At 41.8% G+C, this 20,647-nt stretch overlaps 1 protein-coding gene across 4 annotated transcripts in view; it reads right to left on the reverse strand.

The window, feature by feature from the left end:
• Positions 1 to 20,647, reverse strand: part of CACNA2D1 (calcium voltage-gated channel auxiliary subunit alpha2delta 1) — a 1,366,870-nt gene that overhangs the window by 581,744 nt on the left and 764,479 nt on the right. For all 4 annotated transcript variants that reach the window (XM_069765154.1, XM_069765155.1, XM_069765153.1 and 1 more), the window contains exon 6: positions 10,733 to 10,862. In XM_069765154.1, the coding sequence (XP_069621255.1) occupies positions 10,733 to 10,862 (130 nt within the window). The remainder of the gene's footprint in view (positions 1 to 10,732; positions 10,863 to 20,647) is intronic.

Here is a 20,647-nt window from a genome sequence, read left to right on the forward strand (position 1 = left end):
TATTTGGCAGGGACAGGTGAGGAGGGTTAGGCATTGTGTTTTTAACTCTGGTTCAACCCATGCAAATCCGATATGAATAGGAGAGCATGATTTGCAATATGTATTGCAATACAATAGTATAAGCGATCAAATGATGATTGATTCAAATCCCCTAGGAGGACTAAAAAGTCAATAGTATAAAAATTTGAATCAAGCCATCTTTTCCCCCCAACTAAATATAAAGAAATAATAATAAATAAATAAAAAAAAAAATATATATATATATATATATATATATAGCATTGCGTCAGCCATAAAAGGCTGATCTATCAAAGTATCAATTTAATTAACTCTTAAAGGAAAAAAAAATATCAGCATGTCAGAACTGTGTTTTTCTGGGCACCATAGTCCCCTAAAAGAATACAGTAAGTAGCAATCGACATGTCTTATCTACCCCAAAATGGAATCAATAAAATCAACACCTTGACACACACAAAATAAGCCTCTACAAAGACTCATTGACAGAAAAAATAAATGTTATGGTTCTCTGAAAATAACAACAGCGAAGCCAACTTTAAATTTTTGAATTTTTGTCGTCACTTAAATAAAAAGAAACAAACAAAAAAAAAACAAGTTTGGTGTTTTTGTAATCGTACTGACCGGAGAATCAAGTTTCAAGGTCTTTTTACAAAGTTTCAGAAAAAGACATAAGGCCCTCTCTTAGGGCAGCATGAATTGGGCAATAGATTCCCTTGAAATGACCTGATGATTCACAGGAGTTGAGTCCCATTATGCCCAGGTTCCATCTTGCCCATTGACATAAGGTGAAAAGCAAAACTACGTAAGAAAAAGATATGTACAGTAGCTCTTTTTTAAAATCTTAGTCCTGAGATGTCTGGCATACTAACATAAATACGGCCAGTAGATTAAATTTGGTCTCAATAAAATGGTGTAAACTGAAACTTAACCAACTGTCATGAAGTGAGAACAAAAAAAACATTATTCATTTTTCTTCCTATATTTTTTACACACCCTTTGCCGTAGCTCCCTGGTCATCCATTGTTTCATCATATGATGGATGTGTACCTCTCCAGGTGACTTCATGGGGCCAGTCACAAGCCCCAAAATTATATCCGCACCAGAATGAAATGAGTTGAGCCACAGCCTCAAATGAATCCATTAAAATGAAAATCGTCTTACTTCTTATAAATCTACTAGCCTAAATGGGAGCTTGTCTTCTGGAAGTTTTGACCTGTCTTTTGGACGTCTTTAAAAAATCCAGCAAGCCTAATAAAATTATTTTAATATGTTGGGAATTTTTTTCAATGCTATTGATTTTTGCAATAAAATACATAATCACATCGGGTAACAAGACCTCTTTAAGTGACCCCATAAGAGTACACTGTATTTTCATCAAAAGAATAACTATTAGGACTTTAATATATCAGTTTATAAGTGATATTTAGATGAAGTATGTCAAACATTAAATGCTGGTCTATGGAATCAATTTTTTTGAAGTTCAAAAGCGAGGGAAAAACTGCACTCATTTTATGAAAGTTAATTTTGCAATTTGCTGATATGACCAAATACAACTAGCTGACTTTTCTACTGAATAATTATGACCGATATTCTTTTTTTTTTTGCTGGAATGTTCCATTTGGTTTGCAGCTTAACCATTTTCATACTAATCATTCTGTGATAGGCTACATTCACACTTATGTCTTATTTTAGAAGTGTGAAACTGTTTTTATGTGCAGAAAGGATGTGACAGCTGGTATACTTTTTGGATCAGATATCCAATCCATATTCAATTGGTATCATTGCAATATGTTCCTTTTCAGATTCTCCTATTTTATTACATTAAAGGAAATTGAATGCTCACTGGACAAATAATGCATAACAGAAAATGTTGACCCAGTCAGTTAACCAATCCCAAAATGTAGATATTATTTACCACTGGGCTAAAAAATTCTTATTCACCATGAATAGGGCACAAGGATTTCCCATAAAACATTTATGATCATTGAGGTCTCAGTAATCAGAAGAATTGTTAATTTTCTAACACCTATTCTATGACAAGTCCACTGAATGAAAAACATTCTCTTTTTCACAGAAACTTTCACAATATACAGGTACCTAGTGGCAAATCCACTGTAAAATCTTCGGTAGTAAAAGCCATGCCAGATTGTATGGACTTCCATGTGAAAATGCTGTAAATTTGCTACAACTTAGACCATTACAAAAGGTGAAACTTGCAGTGAGATTCCACAACACAAACTGACATGCTACAGATTTTTCATGCAGAGTGTGGATAAGATTTTAAACCCTTACAAAAGACATGTGTAATATAATATTTTAATATTTAAATTTTTAAATAGTGGTTTGAAATTATTGCTGGCAAACTCTAAGGAGAAACTCCATTCCATTGTAACAAGACAATCCTACCATATTCAGGGCCATATTTATAGTAAGGCACATGAAAGCACGTGCCTAAGGTGGCAGGAAGAAGAGGGTGTTATTCTGGTAGCATATTTTTTAATTTCTTTGTTTCTTTATTGTAAAAATCTTGCAGCCACTTAGAAAGAGTTTTGATATTCCTTGGCTGGAACACATATTACAGCACACAGCAGAATGACGGAGTTACTTGCAGAGCAGGATCATTGTACTGTATCAAACATTGGCCACTGAGCCAATAAACAGTTCTTTTAGCTTGGGCTGATGATACTTCAGTCAGATTCCCTACGGTCCCAATCTGCATCTACAGTTGTGCTCAAAAGTTTACATACCCCAACAGAATGTTTGCTTCTTGACCTTTTTTTCAGAGAATATGAATGATAACACCAAAACTTTTTCTCCACTCATGGTTAGTGATTGGGTGAAGCAATTTATTGTCAAACTATTGTGTTTTCTATTTGTAAATCATAATGACATCCCAAAACATCCAAATGACCCTGATCAAAAGTTCACATACCCTGGTGATTTTGGCCTGATAACATGCACAGAAGTTGACACAAATGGGTTTGAATGGCTACTAATGGTGACATCCTCACCTATGACCTGTTTACTTGTAATCAGTGTGTGTGCATATAAGCTGATTGAGTTTCTGGGATCCAGACACACTCTTGCATCTTTCATCCAGCCAGTGATGTTTCTGGATTGTGAGTCATGTTGAAAGCAAAAGAATTGTCAGTGGATCTACAGGAAAAGTTAGTTGAACTGTATAAAACAGGAAAGGGATACAAAAAGATATCCAAGGAATTGATAATGCCAGCCAGCAGCTTTCAAACTGTGATTAACAAATGGAAAATCAGGGGCTCTGTAAAAATAAAACCATGGTGAAGTAGACCAGCAAAAATTTCGTCCGCAACTGCCAGGAAAATTTTTCAGGATGCAAAGAAAAACCCACAAATAACATCAGCTGAAATACAGGACTCTTTGAAAGCTAGTGGTGTGACTGTTTCAGGATGCCCATTAAGGAGGCACTTGAAGAAAAATGGGCTGCATGTCGAGACGCCAGGAGAAACCCATTACTGCGCAAATGCCACAAAGTATCTCACCTACAATATTCAAAACAGCACAGAGACAAGCCGTAAAACGTCTGGAAAAAGGTAATTTGGAGTGATGAGACCAAAATTGAACTTTTTGGCCACAACCATAAACGTTACATTTGGAAAGAGGTCAACAAGGCCTATGATGAAAGGAATACCATTCCTACTGTAAAGCACAGAGGTGGATCGCTAATGTTTTGGGCATGTGTGAGCTACAAAAGTACAGGAAACGTGGTAGAGTTGAAGAAAAGATGAATGCAGCACATTATCAGCAAATACTGTAGGCAAATTTGCACTCATCAGCATGGAAGCTGCGTATGGGACGTATTGGACGTTCCAACATGACAATGATCTAACACACAAGGCCAAGTCAACCTGTCATTGACTACAGCAGAACAAAGTGAAGGTTCTGGAGTGGCCATCTCATTCTCCTTAGCTCAATATCATTGAACCACTCTGGGGAAAGCGTGCAGTTCATGCTAGACAGCCCAGGAATTTACAGGAACTGGAGGCATTTTGCCAAGAAGAGTGGGTAGCTTTACCATCTGAGAAAATAAAAAACCTTACCTACAACTACCACAAAAGACTTCAAGCTGTCATTGATGCTACACGGTATTAAGAAATGGGGAATGTGAATTTTTGATCATGGTCATATGGATGTTTTGGGTTGTCATTATGATTTAAAAAGAGAAAACACAGTAGTTTGACAATAAATGGCTTCACCCAACCACTAACCATGAGTGGAGAAAACGTTTTGGTGTCATCATTCATATTCTCTAAAAAAAGGCAAAGAAAGCAAAAGGGTGTGTAAACTTTTGAACACAACTGTAATTTAATGAGGCTCGCTATACAGGTCCTTCTCAAAAAATTAGCATATAGTGTTAAATTTCATTATTTACCATAATGTAATGATTACAATTAAACTTTCATATATTATAGATTCATTATCCACCAACTGAAATTTGTCAGGTCTTTTATTGTTTTAATACTGATGATTTTGGCATACAACTCCTGATAACCCAAAAAACCTGTCTCAATAAATTAGCATATCAAGAAAAGGTTCTCTAAACGACCTATTACCCTAATCTTCTGAATCAACTAATTAACTCTAAACACATGCAAAATATACCTGAGGCTTTTATAAACTCCCTGCCTGGTTCATTACTCAAAACCCCCATCATGGGTAAGACTAGCGACCTGACAGATGTCAAGAAGGCCATCATTGACACCCTCAAGCAAGAGGGTAAGACCCAGAAAGAAATTTCTCAAGAAATAGGCTGTTCCCAGAGTGCTGTATCAAGGCACCTCAATGGTAAGTCTGTTGGAAGGAAACAATGTGGCAGAAAACGCTGTACAACGAGAAGAGGAGACCGGACCCTGAGGAAGATTGTGGAGAAGGACCGATTACATGACCTTGGGGAACCTGAGGAAGCAGTGGACTGAGTCTGGTGTGGAAACATCCAGAGCCACCGTGCACAGGCGTGTGCAGGAAATGGGCTACAGGTGTCGCATTCCCCAGGTAAAGCCACTTTTGAACCATAAACAGCGGCAGAGGCGCCTGACCTGGGCTACAGAGAAGCAGCACTGGACTGTTGCTAAGTGGTCCCAAGTACTTTTTTCTGATGAAAGCAAATTTTGCATGTCATTCGGAAATCAAGGTGCCAGAGTCTGGAGGAAGACTGGGGAGAAGGAAATGCCAAAATGCCTGAAGTCCAGTGTCAAGTACCCACAGTCAGTGATGGTGTGGGGTGCCATGTCAGCTGCTGGTGTTGGTCCACTGTGTTTCATCAAGGGCAGGGTCAATGCAGCTAGCTATCAGGAGATTTTGGAGCACTTCATGCTTCCATCGGCTGAAATGCTTTATGGAGATGAAGATTTCATTTTTCAGCACGACCTGGCACCTGCTCACAGTGCCAAAACCACTGGTAAATGGTTTACTGACCATGGTATTACTGTGCTCAATTGGCCTGCCAACTCTCCTGACCTGAACCCCGTAGAGAATCTGTGGGATATTGTGAAGAGAAAGTTGAGAGACGCAAGACCCAACACTCTGGATGAGCTTAAGGCCGCTATTGAAGCATCCTGGGCCTACATAACATCTCAGCAGTGTCACAGGCTGATTGCCTCCATGCCACGCCGCATTGAAGCAGTCATTTCTGCCAAAGGATTCCCGACCAAGTATTGAGTGCATAACTGAACATTATTATTTGTTGTTTTTTTTGTTTGTTATTAAAAAACACTTTTATTTGATTGGATGGGTGAAATATGCTAATTTATTGAGACAGGTTTTTTGGGTTATCAGGAGTTGTATGCCAAAATCATCAGTATTAAAACAATAAAAGACCTGACAAATTTCAGTTGGTGGATACTGAATCTATAATATATGAAAGTTTAATTGTAATCATTACATTATGGTAAATAATGAAATTTAACACTATATGCTAATTTTTTGAGAAGGACCTGTATACATCAGCATGATACCCTACCATGTGTTCTGATGTTCCATTATGTGTAACTGCTGTTTAGGTGTCTTGACTGCAAAAAGCAAGGACATCCATCAGCACACTACCTGCTGCATCAGAGTGCCCAGTCATCCTTCCCAGTATGTCATACTACTGGTGATGAGTTGCAGAAACTACTACCAATGCAAAGGACTAATCTGCAGGAAGAAGTCACATCATCATATACAGAATCTAAAATCAAGAGTGTGATTTGAGTGTGCAATATCTATATCTATATATATAATTGTCTAAGGGTTTTTCCGTCTGTCTGTCTGTCTGTCCTGGAAATCCCACGTCTCTGATTGGTCGAGGCCGCCACCAGGCCTCGACCAATCAGCGACGGGCACAGCATGGCGACGATGATGTCATAAAGGTTGCCTCGACCAATCAGCGACGGGCACAGTATCGACGTAAATGTCATAATGGTTGCCATGGCGACGATTATGTCATAAAGGTTGCCTCGACCATTCAGCGATGGGCACAGTCTACCGCGAATTCTGGAATCATCATTGTCCATATACTACGGGGACATGCATATTCTAGAATACCCGATGCGTTAGAATCGGGCCACAATCTAGTATGTTTATATGCACTGTAATGTATATATGCATGTAATTGGGTGTATTTATACTGATGTGTGTGGGTGTGTGTGGGTGCATGCAGGATGTATAGAAATGTCTGTATGTGTCTATGTGTTCATTAAGTTCATATGATAGTGCAAAAAGAAAACATTAGTGATGAGAGCTGCTATATCTAGCCATTTAACATAATCTATATATATAATTGTCTAAGGGTTTTTCTGTCTGTCTGTCTGTCTGTCCTGGAAATCCCGCATCTCTGATTGGTCGAGGCCACCAGGCCTCGACCAATCAGCGACGGGCACAGCATGGCGATGATGATGTCATAAAGGTTGCCTCGACCAATCAGCGACGGGCACAGTCTGCCGCGAATTCGCCTCGACCAATTAGCGACGGGCACAGTATCGACATAGATGTCATAATGGTTGCCATGGCGACGATGATGTCATAAAGGTTGCCTCGACCAATCAGCGACCGGCACAGTCTGCCGCGAATTCTGGAATCGTCATTGTCCATAAACTACGGGGACATGCATATTCTAGAATACCCGATGCGTTAGAATCGGGCCACAATCTAGTCTACTATATAATTGTCTAATGGTCACTTCCGTCTTTCTCTGTCCTTCTGTCTGTCACGGATATTCATTGGTCGCGGCCTCTGTCTGTCATGGAATCCAAGTCGCTGATTGGTTGCGGCAAAACAGCCATGACCAATCAGCGACGGGCACAGTCCAGAAGAAAATGGCCGCTCCTTACTCCCCGCAGTCACTGCCCGGTGCCTGCATACTCCCCTCCAGTCACCACTCACACAGGGTTAATGCCGGCGGTAACGGACCGCGTTATGCCGCGGGTAACACACTCCGTTACCGCCGCTATTAACACTGTGTGTCCCCAACTTTTTACTATTGATGCTGCCTATGCGGCATCAATAGTAAAAAAAATGTAATGTTAAAAATAATAAAAAAAAACAAAAAACCCGCTATACTCACCCTCGCGAGACCGCTAAGTCATCTGGGTAATTTTGCAATGCATCCTCGGAACGGAAGATGGCGGCAGCCGCGCACACATCGGGACAGCTTCACTGGATTGGATCCCGGCGGGTGAGTATAGAACTATTTTTTTTTTTAACAGGGATATGGTGCCCACACTGCTATATACTACGTGGGCTCTATTATATACAGTGTGGCTGCTATATACTACCTGGCCAGTGTTACATACTATGTGGGCTGTGTTATGTACTGCATGGGCTGTGCTAGATATTATATGGCCACTGTTTATATACTGTGTGTGCAGTGTTATATACTACGTGACTGGACAATATACTACGTGACTGGGCAATATACTACGTGGCTCTGTGCTGTATACTAAGTGTCTCTTTGCTGTATACTACGTCGCTGTGCAATATACTACGTAGCTGGGCAATATACTACGTGACTGGGCAATATACTATGTGGCTGGGCAATATACTACGTGACTGGGCAATATACTATGTGACTGGGCAATATACTACGTGACACGGCAATATACTATGTAGCTGGGCAATATACTATGTGACTGGCCAATATACTATGTGGCTGGGCAATATACTATGTGGCTGGGCAATATACTATGTGACTGGCCAATATACTACGTGGCTGGGCAATATACTACGTGACTGGGCAATATACTACGTGACTGGGCAATGTACTACGTCACTGTGCAATATACTACGTAGCTGGGCAATATAGTATATGGCTGTGCAATATACTACGTGACTGGGCAATATACTACGTGACTGGCCAATATACTACGTAACTGGGCAATATACTACGTGACTGGGCAATATACTACATGACTGGGCAATATACTACGTGGCTGGGCAATATACTACGTAGCTGGGCAATATACTACGCGACTGGGCAATGTACTATGTGGGCTGTGCAATATACTACGTGGACATGCATATTCTAGAATACCCAATGCGTTAGAATCGGGCCACCATCTAGTAAAACATAAATAGTCATATGTCCAATTTAAGTCCCCAAAATTGTTTAATGTATATATAAAGGGGAAAGCGGAAGTAATCATCATTTTTTAGGCTCTGCCCCTTCAGCACTGCTTCTCTACTGCTAACTGGCATTTTTTATTGATACTTCTGCAGTGGTGACGTCACAACAGTGACATGTGACTGCTGCAGTGAGACACTGAGGTCAGCATTGATGCATAGGTGGATGATACAAGACTGCTACAAGCCCAATAATTGGCTTTGGCAGTGATGTGATTTAGACCTGACATTAGCAGCGCTGTCATGTCTTCCAGGAAGAAAATGCATGCGCAGTGCATCCACCGAGATCTGCTGGCCGGCACCCAACAACAATAGGAGATTTTTCCTATTGGTTAATTTTGATCACTGTGATAGACCCTATCACAGTGATCAAAATGAAAAAAAATGTTAAATCAAACCCCACTTTATCACCCCTTAGTTAGGTAAAAATGTATTTTTGTTTTCATTTTTCCATTAGGGTTAGGGATAGGGTTAGGGTTAAGATTACAGCTAGGGTTAGGGTTGGGCTAGAGTTAGGGTTGGGGTTATGGTTGTGTTTGGGTAGTGCTGATTGGGTTAGGGTGATGTTGGGGTTAGGGTTATGGTTGTGGTTGGGATTATGGTTAGGGTTGGGATTAGGGTTAGGGCTGTGTTGGGGTTAGGGGTGTGGTTAGGATTATGGTTAGGATTGGGGTTAGAGTTAGGGGTGTGTTGGGGTTAGGGTTGGGGTTAGGGATGTTAGGGTTGGAGTTAGAATTGGGAGGTTTCCATTGTTTAGGTACATCAGGGGGTCTCCATACGTGAAATGGCGCCTGCAATTGATTCCAGCCAATTTTGCATTCTAAAAGTCAAACAGTGCTTCCTCCCTTCTGAGCCCTGCCATGTGCCCAAACAGTGGCTTTCTCCACATATGGGGTAAGGGTGTACTCAGGAGAAATTGTACAAAATATTTTGTGGTCCATTTTCTCTTGTTACCTTTGTGAAAATAAAAAAGTTTGGGTCTAAAGTAAATTTTTTGCGAAAAAAGTAAAACGTTCACTTTTTTCTTCCACATTTTTTAGTTCTCATGAAGCACCTGAAGGGTTATTAAACTATAAGAATGTGGCTTTCAGCACCTTGAAGGGTGTAGATTTTAGAATGGTGTAACTTTTGGGTATTTTCGGTCATATTGACCTCCCAAACTCACTTCATATGTGAGGTGATCCCTAAAAAAATGGTTTTGTAAATTTTAACCCTTATAACATCCTAATAAAAATTTTTTTTTCCAAAATAGTGGTAATGTAAAATAGATATGCATGAAATGTTATGTATTAACTATTTTGTTTGATACGACTCTTTCATTTAAGGGCACAAAAATATCAAAGCAATTTTACCACTAACATGAAGTACAATATGTCACAAAAAACATTCTCAGAATCAGTGGGATCCATTGAAGCTTTCCAGAGCTATAACCTCAAATTGACAGTGGTCAGAATTATAAAAATTGGCTTGGTCATTAAGGACAAAATTGTCTCTGTCACTAAGGGGTTAATAAAAATTCCATCACCTGTGCGATAATAAGGGAATCCTAAAAACATGATCTGCTGGACGGCCTTAAGGACTGGCGTTTGTGAAACACTGTCCTTAGAGGAAAGTCCCTGGTGATTTCGCTCTACCTGCTCAAGTAGACTGACAGGTCTCTCCAAGTGTATGTAAAAGGGAAAGACCTGTGAGTTTAGCTAAGCCTGTGGGCATTTTTAGTTTTCATTTAAACAGATTTAGTCATTTTTAATACAATAATATTACAGTCTTTATAAACATACCTGGAGATAAAAACACCTAAATCCAGATGGGAATCTCATAAACCCACAATTAAATAAATAGATGATCAAAATAGCAAAATAGGTGAAGCAAGGCTTGATAAATAGGGCAGAGGCAAATGGAAATACAGCACTAACCATTTGCATATACTGTTTTAAAATAAATACATTATCTTACTTTTAAGATAGAAGGATAAAGATATCCTAAACATTTGTGCACATAAGGAAATTTATATTTAATTGTAAAATATTTAAATATGCAATTATTAACAAAGCAAAAATTAATAAAGATGAAAGTAACTTACAGCCCTCGTAAATATCTGTAGGAATATGAACAGCAGATTGCTGGTATGATGTTTTCCGACGAAAGACAGGATCATCCTGAAACACAGGCTTGATACGACGACTCACTGATTCACTGTCATTATTCTCTGACTAAAAAAGATATTACATATAGTTAGCATTAAAAACATTCATATTAAAATATATACAGTATATGATACAGTACAGCATAAAACTATCAAAAATGTATACAGTAACTGTTACATTTTCAGAAAATAAGTTTGCTTTTGTACACAGACTAATAGAGATAGGAGGACCAGTTAAAACAGTTGAACAGTTAAAAAAATTTCAGGTTCGGGTACCAGAACAGTACTCAGACCCGAACCCAGACCCCATTTATTTGAATGGGGGGCCAGAACATCCAGTGTTTGCCACACTGTCATGTGCATGACAATACGGCAAACAGAGGTAAAATCATTATTGCTGGTCAGACAGCTGTGGTTCCCACACTGTCAAATGACAGTGTGAGCCCGCAGCTGTGATTGGAGGTAAACATTTTTAGTCCGGACACTGGCGTGGGCTAATGGGACTACTGCTCCCATCAGCCTATGCTTGCTGCTGCTGAGAACAGAGAGAGGAGAATCAAATGATGGCAGTATTCATCAGCTGGCACCTACTGTATGCTCTAAATAAATATATATATTTTTTTAAAAAAGGCGTGGGTTACCCTGTATTTTTGATAACCAGCCAGGCAAAACTGACAGGGGCTGCGACCCTCAGCTGTCAGTGTTAGCAAGGTTGGTCTTCAAGAATAGAGGTGTCCCCACACTGTTTTTTTTAAAATGATTTAAATATTTAAAAAAAAACTATATGGGCTCCCCCATTTTTGACAACCAGCCTCGCTAAAGCAGAAAGCTGGGGGCTAGTATTCTCAGGCTGATAAGGGGCCACTGATATTGCCCCCTTAGGCTAAAATGAGCAGCCTGCTGTCACCGGACGTCAAATCAACCCCACAAATATGACCCCACTTGCCACCGCTACAAGGCAAGTGGGAAGAGCTGTGCAAAGCACCAGAAATAGAGCGGTGTAACAACTGTGTGAATGTTCAGTCTCCTGTTATCTCTTTTAACCACTTCAAAGTTTGGAAACCGTTAAGCAGTTAAATGAAGTAGCATGCTCATTCTCCGGATGCCTTCTGTCAGGAAGTCAATCGGGATAGTTCAAACTATAGAAAAAGATGCTAACGTTGAAGCTGCCACAAAACGACCTCATAAATGCCAACAAAGTCACTTCAGGAAAAATTCCTGAGTTGACTTTTACCTAGGAAACCTTCAGGGGGGCATCTTAAAATGGTACAGACATACCCAAAGACTTATTTTTTGACCATCAAAAAACCTTTTCAGTCAGAGTATACGTATTAAGCCGCCTAGTAATGATGAGGCATCAAATTCCAAAATATTTTTCATTCTGCCTCTCTGATAAAAATGATATTATAGCCTTTAAGATAACCTTGCCCCTCTCTCCTTATTGAATAAAACAGTATATAAATAAAACATACGAAGAATCTGTCATTCTCCAAATGGGATGAGATATAGGAACTCATATGATTTTTAAATAATGCAAGTATTTGATTGGCAGAATACATCACTTGACCCTTGGAGGAAGCAAACATTAAGCAATGTCTTTTGAGGGAGAATTTATATCAGCTGCAATACAAACTCGTGAACTCAATCACTATCCTGCCAGCTTGCCGTGATTAAACGGCTCACCTCTTTCATCTACGCATGCAAGCAAGAGGCTTGCAGGAAAATTTGATCACAAACCAAGGTGTAAAATACATTTAAAGGGAAACACTTTTTCTTCAACTTGTCACAATCCGTTTACCATGATTATCCCCATAAACATCCGACACTGATTCATTCTTACAGTATGGATTGCAGGTGATTATAAAAGAAACAACTCATGTCCTGTATATACTGTCTTACAGAACTTAACATTCATTTACTATTAATTTTCCATGTCATGATTAACAGATTTTTTTAATTACAGTTTTTACAAGTTGATGATACTCCTAATATTTGATCACAGGGGCAAAGGCTGCAGACATCTATGCTCCTGGCACTGAGCTGTTGTAGAGCCTTAAGAACGGATTTCTTGTAACATTTTTGATGATCGCTAATGAATGTCCTTGCCCATCCATTACAGTAAATCTATTGTTGTCCCCTTAGCTTCAAGAAATTCAACATTGACTAATTGTTTTTCTTCTCTGGAGGATCAGGTCAGGAAATTTTCTACATGTAATACATACTGCCAACTGAGGGGAAGACTGGGTTTAAAATACATTTCCAACATAAAGACAATATATAACTAAAATCTCACATAAAAATATTGGATTTGCTTTGTGGATACATTCAGGGCCGTGTTTGCCACTAGGCACTGGAGGGCACGTGCCTAGGGGCGTCGGGCTGCAGGGGGCACCAACAAGACAGAGAAGGTTTTTTTTTTTTTTTAACCTCCCCTCCGTTAGACAACCCATGAAATATGTTGTGTTTTTGGAGGTGGGGTAGGGTCGAGGTCAAGAGCGCCTCTCTATGTTCACTTCGATACAGGGAGCTGACTGACCCAGGAAGTAGTGGCGCCACAACTTCTGGGTTAAGAGAGGTCCCTGCATCTGAAGTGCTGCAAAGTCTATGTGTGCATGTGAAGAGGATGAGATCATCTCTCTAACTGCACACTCACAGCAGAGGAGGTCCGAGGTAGACGACATGGGAGGAGGTGGAAGACACAGGAGCAGGTGGGGGAGGCTGGTGACAGGGGAGGCTGGAGCTGCTGTATACTGGTGATGGGAGGCTGGAGCTGCTGTATACTGGTGATGGGAGGCTGGAGCTGCCACATACTGGCGATGGAAGGCTGGAGCTGCTATATACTGGTGATAGGAGGCTGGAGCTGCTATATACTGGTGATGGGAGGCTAGAGCTGCATTATACTGGTGACAGGGGAGGCTGGAGCTGCTATATTCTGGTGACAGGGGAGGCTGGAGCTGCTGTATACTGCTGAACAGGGGAGGCTGGAGTTGCTGTATACTGGTGAACAGGGGAGGCTAGAGCTGCTGTATACTGGTGAACAGGGGAGGCTGGAGCTGCTATATACTGGTGAACAGGGGAGACTGGAGCTGCTATATACTGGTGAATAGGGGAGGCTGGAGTTGCTGTATACTAGTGACAGGGGAGGCTGGAGCTGCTATATACTGGGGAATGGGAGGCTGGAGCTGCTATATACTAGGGAACGGGAGGCTGGAGCTGCTATATACTGGGGAAAGGGAGGCTCGAGCTGCTATATACTGGTGAACAGGGGAGGCGGGAGCTGCTATATACTGTTGAACAGGGGAGGCTGGAGCTGCTATATACTAGGGAACAGGGGAGCCTGGATCTTCTATATACTGGTGAACAGGGGAGGTAGGAGCTCCAATATACTGGTGATTGGGAAGACTGGAGCTTCTATATACTATTGAGCAGGGGAGGCTGGAGCTGCTGTATACTAGTGACAGGGGGGGCTGCTGCTATATACTGGGGAACGGGAGGCTGGAGCTACTACATACTGGGGAACGGGAGGCTGGAGCTGCTACAGTCATGGCCAAAAGTATTCACACCCCTGCAATTCTGTCAGATAATACTCAGTTTCTTCCTGAAAATGATCGCAAACACAAATTCTTTGTTATTATTATCTTCATTTAATTTGTCTTAAATGAAAAAGCACAAAAGAGAATGAAGCAAAAAGCAAAACATTGATCATTTAACACAAAACTCCAAAAATGGGCCAGACAAAAGTATTGGCACCCTCAGCCTAATACTTGGTGCACAACCTTTAGCCAAAATAACTGCGACCAACCGCTTCCGGTAACCATCAATGAGTTTCTTACAATGCTCTGCTGGAATTTTAGACCATTCTACTTTGGCAAACTGCTCCAGGTCCCTGATATTTGAAGGGTGCCTTCTCCAAACTGCCATTTTTAGATCTCTCCACAGGTGTTCTATGGGATTCAGGTCTGGACTCATTGCTGGCCACCTTAGAAGCCTCCAGTGCTTTCTCTCAAACCATTTTCTAGTGCTTTTTGAAGTGTGTTTTGGGTCATTGTCCTGCTGGAAGACCCATGACCTCTGAAGGAGACCCTGCTTTCTCACAATGGGCCCTGCATTATGCTGAAACATTTGTTGGTAGTCTTCAGACTTCATAATGCCATGCACATGGTCAAACAGTCCAGTGCCAGAGGCAGCAAAGCAACCCCAAAACATCAGGGAACCTCTGCCATGTTTGACTGTAGGGACAGTGTTCTTTCCTTTGAATGCCTCTTTTTTCTCCTGTAAACTCTATGTTGATGCCTTTGCTCAAAAAGCTCTACTTTTGTCTCATCTGACCAGAGAACATTCTTCCAAAACATTTTAGGCTTTTTCAGGTATGTTTTGGCAAACTCCAGCCTGGCTTTATTATGTCTCGGGGTAAGAAGTGGGGTCTTCCTGGTTCTCCTACCATACAGTCCCTTTTCATTCAGACGCTGATGGATAGTACGCGTTGACACTGTTGTACCCTCGGACTGCAGGGCAGCTTGAACTTATTTGGATGTTAGTCTAGGTTCTTTATCCAACATCCGCACAATCTTGCGTTGAAATCTCTTGTCAATTTTTCTTTTCCGTCCACATCTAGGGAGGATAGCCACAGTGCCATGGGCTTTACACTTCTTGATGACACAGCGCACGGTAAACACAGGAACATTCAGGTCTTTAGAGATGGACTTGTAGCCTTGAGATTGCTCATGCTTCCTCACAATTTGGTTTCTCAAGTCCTCAGACAGTTCTTTGGTCTTCTTTCTTTTCTCCATGCTCAATGTGGTACACACAAGGACACAGGACAGAGGTTGAGTCAACTTTAATCCATGTCAACTGGCTGCAAGTGTGATTTAGTTATTGCCAACACCTGTTAGGTGCCACAATTAAGTTACAGGTGCTGTTAATTACACAAATTAGAGAAGCATAACATGATTTTTCAAAGGGTGCCAATACCTTTGTCCACCCCCTTTTTTATGTTTGGTGTTGAATTATGTCCAATTTGGCTTTAGGACAATTCTTTTTGTGTTTTTTTCATTTAAGACAATTTAAATGAAGATAATAATACCAAATAATTTGTGATTGCAATCATTTTCAGGAAGAAACTGAGTATTATCTGACAGAATTGCAGGGGTGTGAATACTTTTGGCCATGACTGTATATACTGGGGAACAGGGAGGCTGGAGCTGCTATATACTGGTGAACAAGGGAGGCTGCTGCTATATAATGGAGACAGGGGAGGCTGGACCTGCTATATACTGGTGACAGGGGAGGCTGGAACTGCTATACACCAGTGAACAGGGGAGGCTGGAGTTGCTATATACTGGTGACAGGGAAGGCTGGAGCTGCTATACACCGGTGAACAGGGGAGGCTGGAGCTGCTATATACTGGTGAACAGGGTTGGATGGAGCTGCTATATACTGGTGACAGGGGAGGCTGAAGCTGCTATATACTGCTGAACAGTGGAGGCTGGAGCTGCTATCTACTTGGGAATGGGAGGCTGGAGCTGCTATATACTGGGGAACTGGAGGCTGGAGCTGCTATATACTGGTGACAGGGGAGGCTGGAGCTGCTATATACTGCTAAACAGGGGAGGCTGGAGCGTCTATATACTGGTGAACAGGGGAGGCTGGAGCTGCTACATACTGGTGAACAGGGGAGGCTGGAGCTGCTGTACAGTAGTGACAGGGGAGGCTGGAGCTGCTATATAATGGTGATAGGGGAGGATGGAGCTGCTATATAATGGTGACATTGGAGGCTGGAGCTGCTATATACTGGTGACAGGGGAAGCTGGAGCTGCTATATACTGGTGAACAGGGGAGGCTGGAGCTATTGTATACTCGTGAACAGGGGAGGCTGGAGCTGCTATGTACTGGGGAACAGGGGAGGCTGGAGCTGCTATATACTTGTGAACAGGGGAGGCTGGAGCTGCTATATACTGGTGAACAGGGAAGGCTGGAGCTTCTGTATACTGGTGATCAGGGGAGGATGGAGCTGATATATACTGGTCCTAAAGGAAGCTTTAGCTGCTATATACTGGTGAACAGGGGAGGATGGGGCTGCTATATACTAGTGACAGGGGAGGCTGGAGCTGCTATATACTGGTGAACAGGGGAGGCTGGAGCTATTGTATTCTGGTATGGTGAACAGGGGAGGCTGGAGCTGCTATATACTGGGGAACAGGGGAAGCTGGAGCTGCTATATACTGGGGAACAGTGGTGGGCTGGGCCAGGTGGCAGGGATCCATTTTTCCTCTGGGCCGGTCCCCAGGCAGCAGTTGAGGGCTGCCGGAGGACTGGCACTGTACTTTTGATTGCGGCTGCCAAAACTTAATTTGCAGCCTTACTGGCAGACTCCTTCCTGATCTTGCATGATACATCCACATATATTTGCCTCTTTGGGACTATTAAGTAAAGTAAAAAGTGAAAAAAAAAGTTTTAAAAAATATGAAAAAAACTCACAAAATTTAAAATAACTCCCTTTTGCCAATTTAAAATAAAACAAAGAAAATGTTTTTTTTTTTAAATACACATATTTGGTATCGCTGCGTTTGTAAAACTCTGATCTATCAAAATATAAAATAAATTAATCCAATTGGTAAATGACATAAGAAAAAAATCAAATCGACAAAATTATGTGTTTTTTTTTTTGCCACATTGTAGTAAAATGCAATGAGACAATCAACACATCCTATCTACTCCTACATGGTATCAGTAAAAAGTCAGCTCAGGAAGCAAAAAATAGGCCCTCACACAATCCCATATCCCGGTAACTGAAAGCACTATATATATATATATATATATATATATATATATATATATATTATACATGTTTGGTATCTGCATGTACTGGGGAACAGGGGAGGCTGGAGCTGCTGTATACTGGTGAACAGGGGAGGCTGGAGCTGCTATATACTGGTGTACAGGGGAGGCTGGAGCTTCTGTATACTGGTGATCAGGGGAGGATGGAGCTGATATATACTGGTCCTAAAGGAAGCTTTAGCTGCTATATACTGGTGAACAGGGGAGGATGGGGCTGCTATATACTAGTGACAGGGGAGGCTGGAGCTGCTATATACTGGTGAACAGGGGAGGCTGGAGCTATTGTATTCTGGTGTGGTGAACAGGGGAGGCTGGAGCTGCTATATACTGGGGAACAGGGGAAGCTGGAGCTGCTATATACTGGGGAACAGTGATGGGCTGGGCCAGGTGGCAGGGGTCCATTTTTCCTTTGGGCCGGTCCCCAGGCAGCAGTTGAGGGCTGCCGGAGGACTGGCACTGTACTTTTGATTGCGGCTGCCAAAACTTAATTTGCAGCCTGACTGGCAGACTCCTTCCTGATCTTGCATGATGCATCCACATGTATTCGCCTCTTCGGGACAATTAAGTAAAGTAAAAAAAAAAAAGTTTTAAAAAATATGAAAAAACTCACAAAATTTAAAATAACTCCCTTTTGCCAATTTAAAATAAAACAAAGAATTTTTTTATTTTTTTTTAAATACACATATTTGGCATTGCTGCGTTTGTAAAACTCTGATCTATCAAAATATAAAATAAATGAATCCAATTTGGAAATGACATAAGAAAAAAATCAAATCGACAAAGCATTAAGCTACTTACTGGTAGCGGCATTTTTTGGAGGCCCATGACAGCACTACGAGAGAGGGGATCCGCCCTTCAGGAACAGGAAACCTACAGATACAAAAGGGCGGTACCTCTCCCCATGCATCAGTTGTATATTAGAGCCTGAGAGGACTACCGCGGTTAGTAGCACACAAATATACATTATATACAGTTACTGTACAAAATAACCAATCATAATGAACTATATACCACACGAGAGACGTGTCTATCTCATTATATACATTATAGGAAGTGCAACCCCCACGTGAATAGGGAGGGAACTAAGGGTGCTGTCATGGGCCTCCGAAAAATGCCGCTACCAGTAAGTAGCTTAATGCTTTATTCGGACTCCCATGACAGCACTACGAGAGAATTACAGAGATGTAAACTACCTTAGGGAGGGACTATAGCCTGAAGCACCCTTAACCCGAAGGTGAGATCAGAAGAGAACCCCAAATCCAACCTATAGTGGTTGAAAAAGGTGGAAGGGGATGACCACGTAGCCGCCTTATATATCTGGTCGATGGAAACTCCAGATCTCTCAGCCCAGGATGCAGCCATGGCCCGAGTGGAATGTGCCCTCAGATTCTGCGGAACAGGACCTCCACCTGCAGTATAAGCCAGAGAGATAGCCTCCCTTATCCACTTCGCTAACGTGCACTTTGACACTCTAAGACCTTTCCTGGGACCTTGGAAGGATAGAAACAACGCCTCCTCTCTCTTCCAAGCATCAGTGACTGATATATATTCTAAGAGACATCTCCTAACATCTAACGTATGGAGTAACTCCTCTTTGGAATTAGAAGGATTAGGGAGAAATGATGGTAGAACTATCTCCTGAGATCTATGAAAATCTGAGGCCACTTTAGGTAAATAAGCTGGATCTGGTCTGAGGACTACTCTGTCCTGTAGAAACTCTGTATAGGGGGAGAGCCTAGAAAGAGCCTGTATGTCTCCTACCCTACGAGCAGATGTAATTGCCACCAAAAATGCTGTTTTGAGGGATAGTAATTTAAGTGAGGCTGAATGTAAAGGCTCAAACGGTTCTTTAGTCAAGGCTGAGAGGACTAGGTTGAGATCCCAAGGCATTGACCTATTCCTGTGTATAGGTCTGGATCTACCAGCTGCTTTGATGAACCTTGATACCCAATAATTACCAGCAATGTTACAAGAAAATAGGGCCCCTAGGGCTGAGACTTGTACTTTTAGTGTACTTGTGGATAGATTTAGCTCTAGCCCCCTCTGCAGGAATTCTAGAATCTGGTTAATTGGTAAACCCTCTTCGATATTAAAATTTGAAGAGGCCAGAAACTTCCTCCAAGTTCTAGAGTAGATCTTAGTTATGAGTTTTCTACTCTTCATAAGGGTATCAATGAGATTTGGAGAAAATCCTCTGTTTTTTAACAGTGACCTCTCAAAGACCATGCCGTCAAATGAAGACCCTTCACTTGTGGATGGTTGATCGGACCTTGATGAAGTAGGTCCGGGATGTCCGGCAGTACCCAGGGGTCTTCCACCGACATGGTCCTGAGCCAGGAGAACCAAGCCCTTTGGGGCCAGAACGGAGCGATCAGTATGATTCTCGCTTGATCCTCCCTTATCTTTCTGACCACCAGAGGCAACAGGTTTAGCGGGGGAAAAGCATAAGCCAACTGGAAATCCCATCTGATCAGGAAGGCATCCACTGCCAGCGGATATTCCCTGGGATTCAAGGAACAGAATTTTTTCGCTTTTCTGTTGTCCTTGTTGGCAAATAAGTCCACCTCTGGATGACCCCACCTGCGAACAATCTGGTTGAAGATTTTTGTGTTCAGAGACCATTCTCCTTGTCTTAAGGTGTTTCGACTTAGAAAGTCCGCCCTTATATTTTCCTTCCCTTTTATATGTACTGCTGTTAAAGATAGAAAATGGTTTTCCGCTATCTGGAGCAGGCGGTCCGCTATTTCCATCAGGGACTCGGAGCGTGTTCCACCTTGGTGATTCACGTAGGCCACTGCCACCTGATTGTCGGAGAGGATTTTGACATGGTGACCCTGTAGATACACGAGGAGTTCCTTAATTGAGGATTCAATTGCCATCAACTCCTTCTGATTGGAAGAGGCAGATGTTTGGGGGTCCCATAGACCCTGGACTACAACGTCACCCATGTGTGCCCCCCACCCCGTGGGGCTGGCGTCTGTAGTGATTACCCGAGTCACCTGAGTCACCCAGGGA

The sequence above is a fragment of the Ranitomeya imitator genome, chromosome 4, assembly GCF_032444005.1.
Source record: "Ranitomeya imitator isolate aRanImi1 chromosome 4, aRanImi1.pri, whole genome shotgun sequence".
Classification (NCBI taxonomy): domain Eukaryota; kingdom Metazoa; phylum Chordata; class Amphibia; order Anura; family Dendrobatidae; genus Ranitomeya; species Ranitomeya imitator.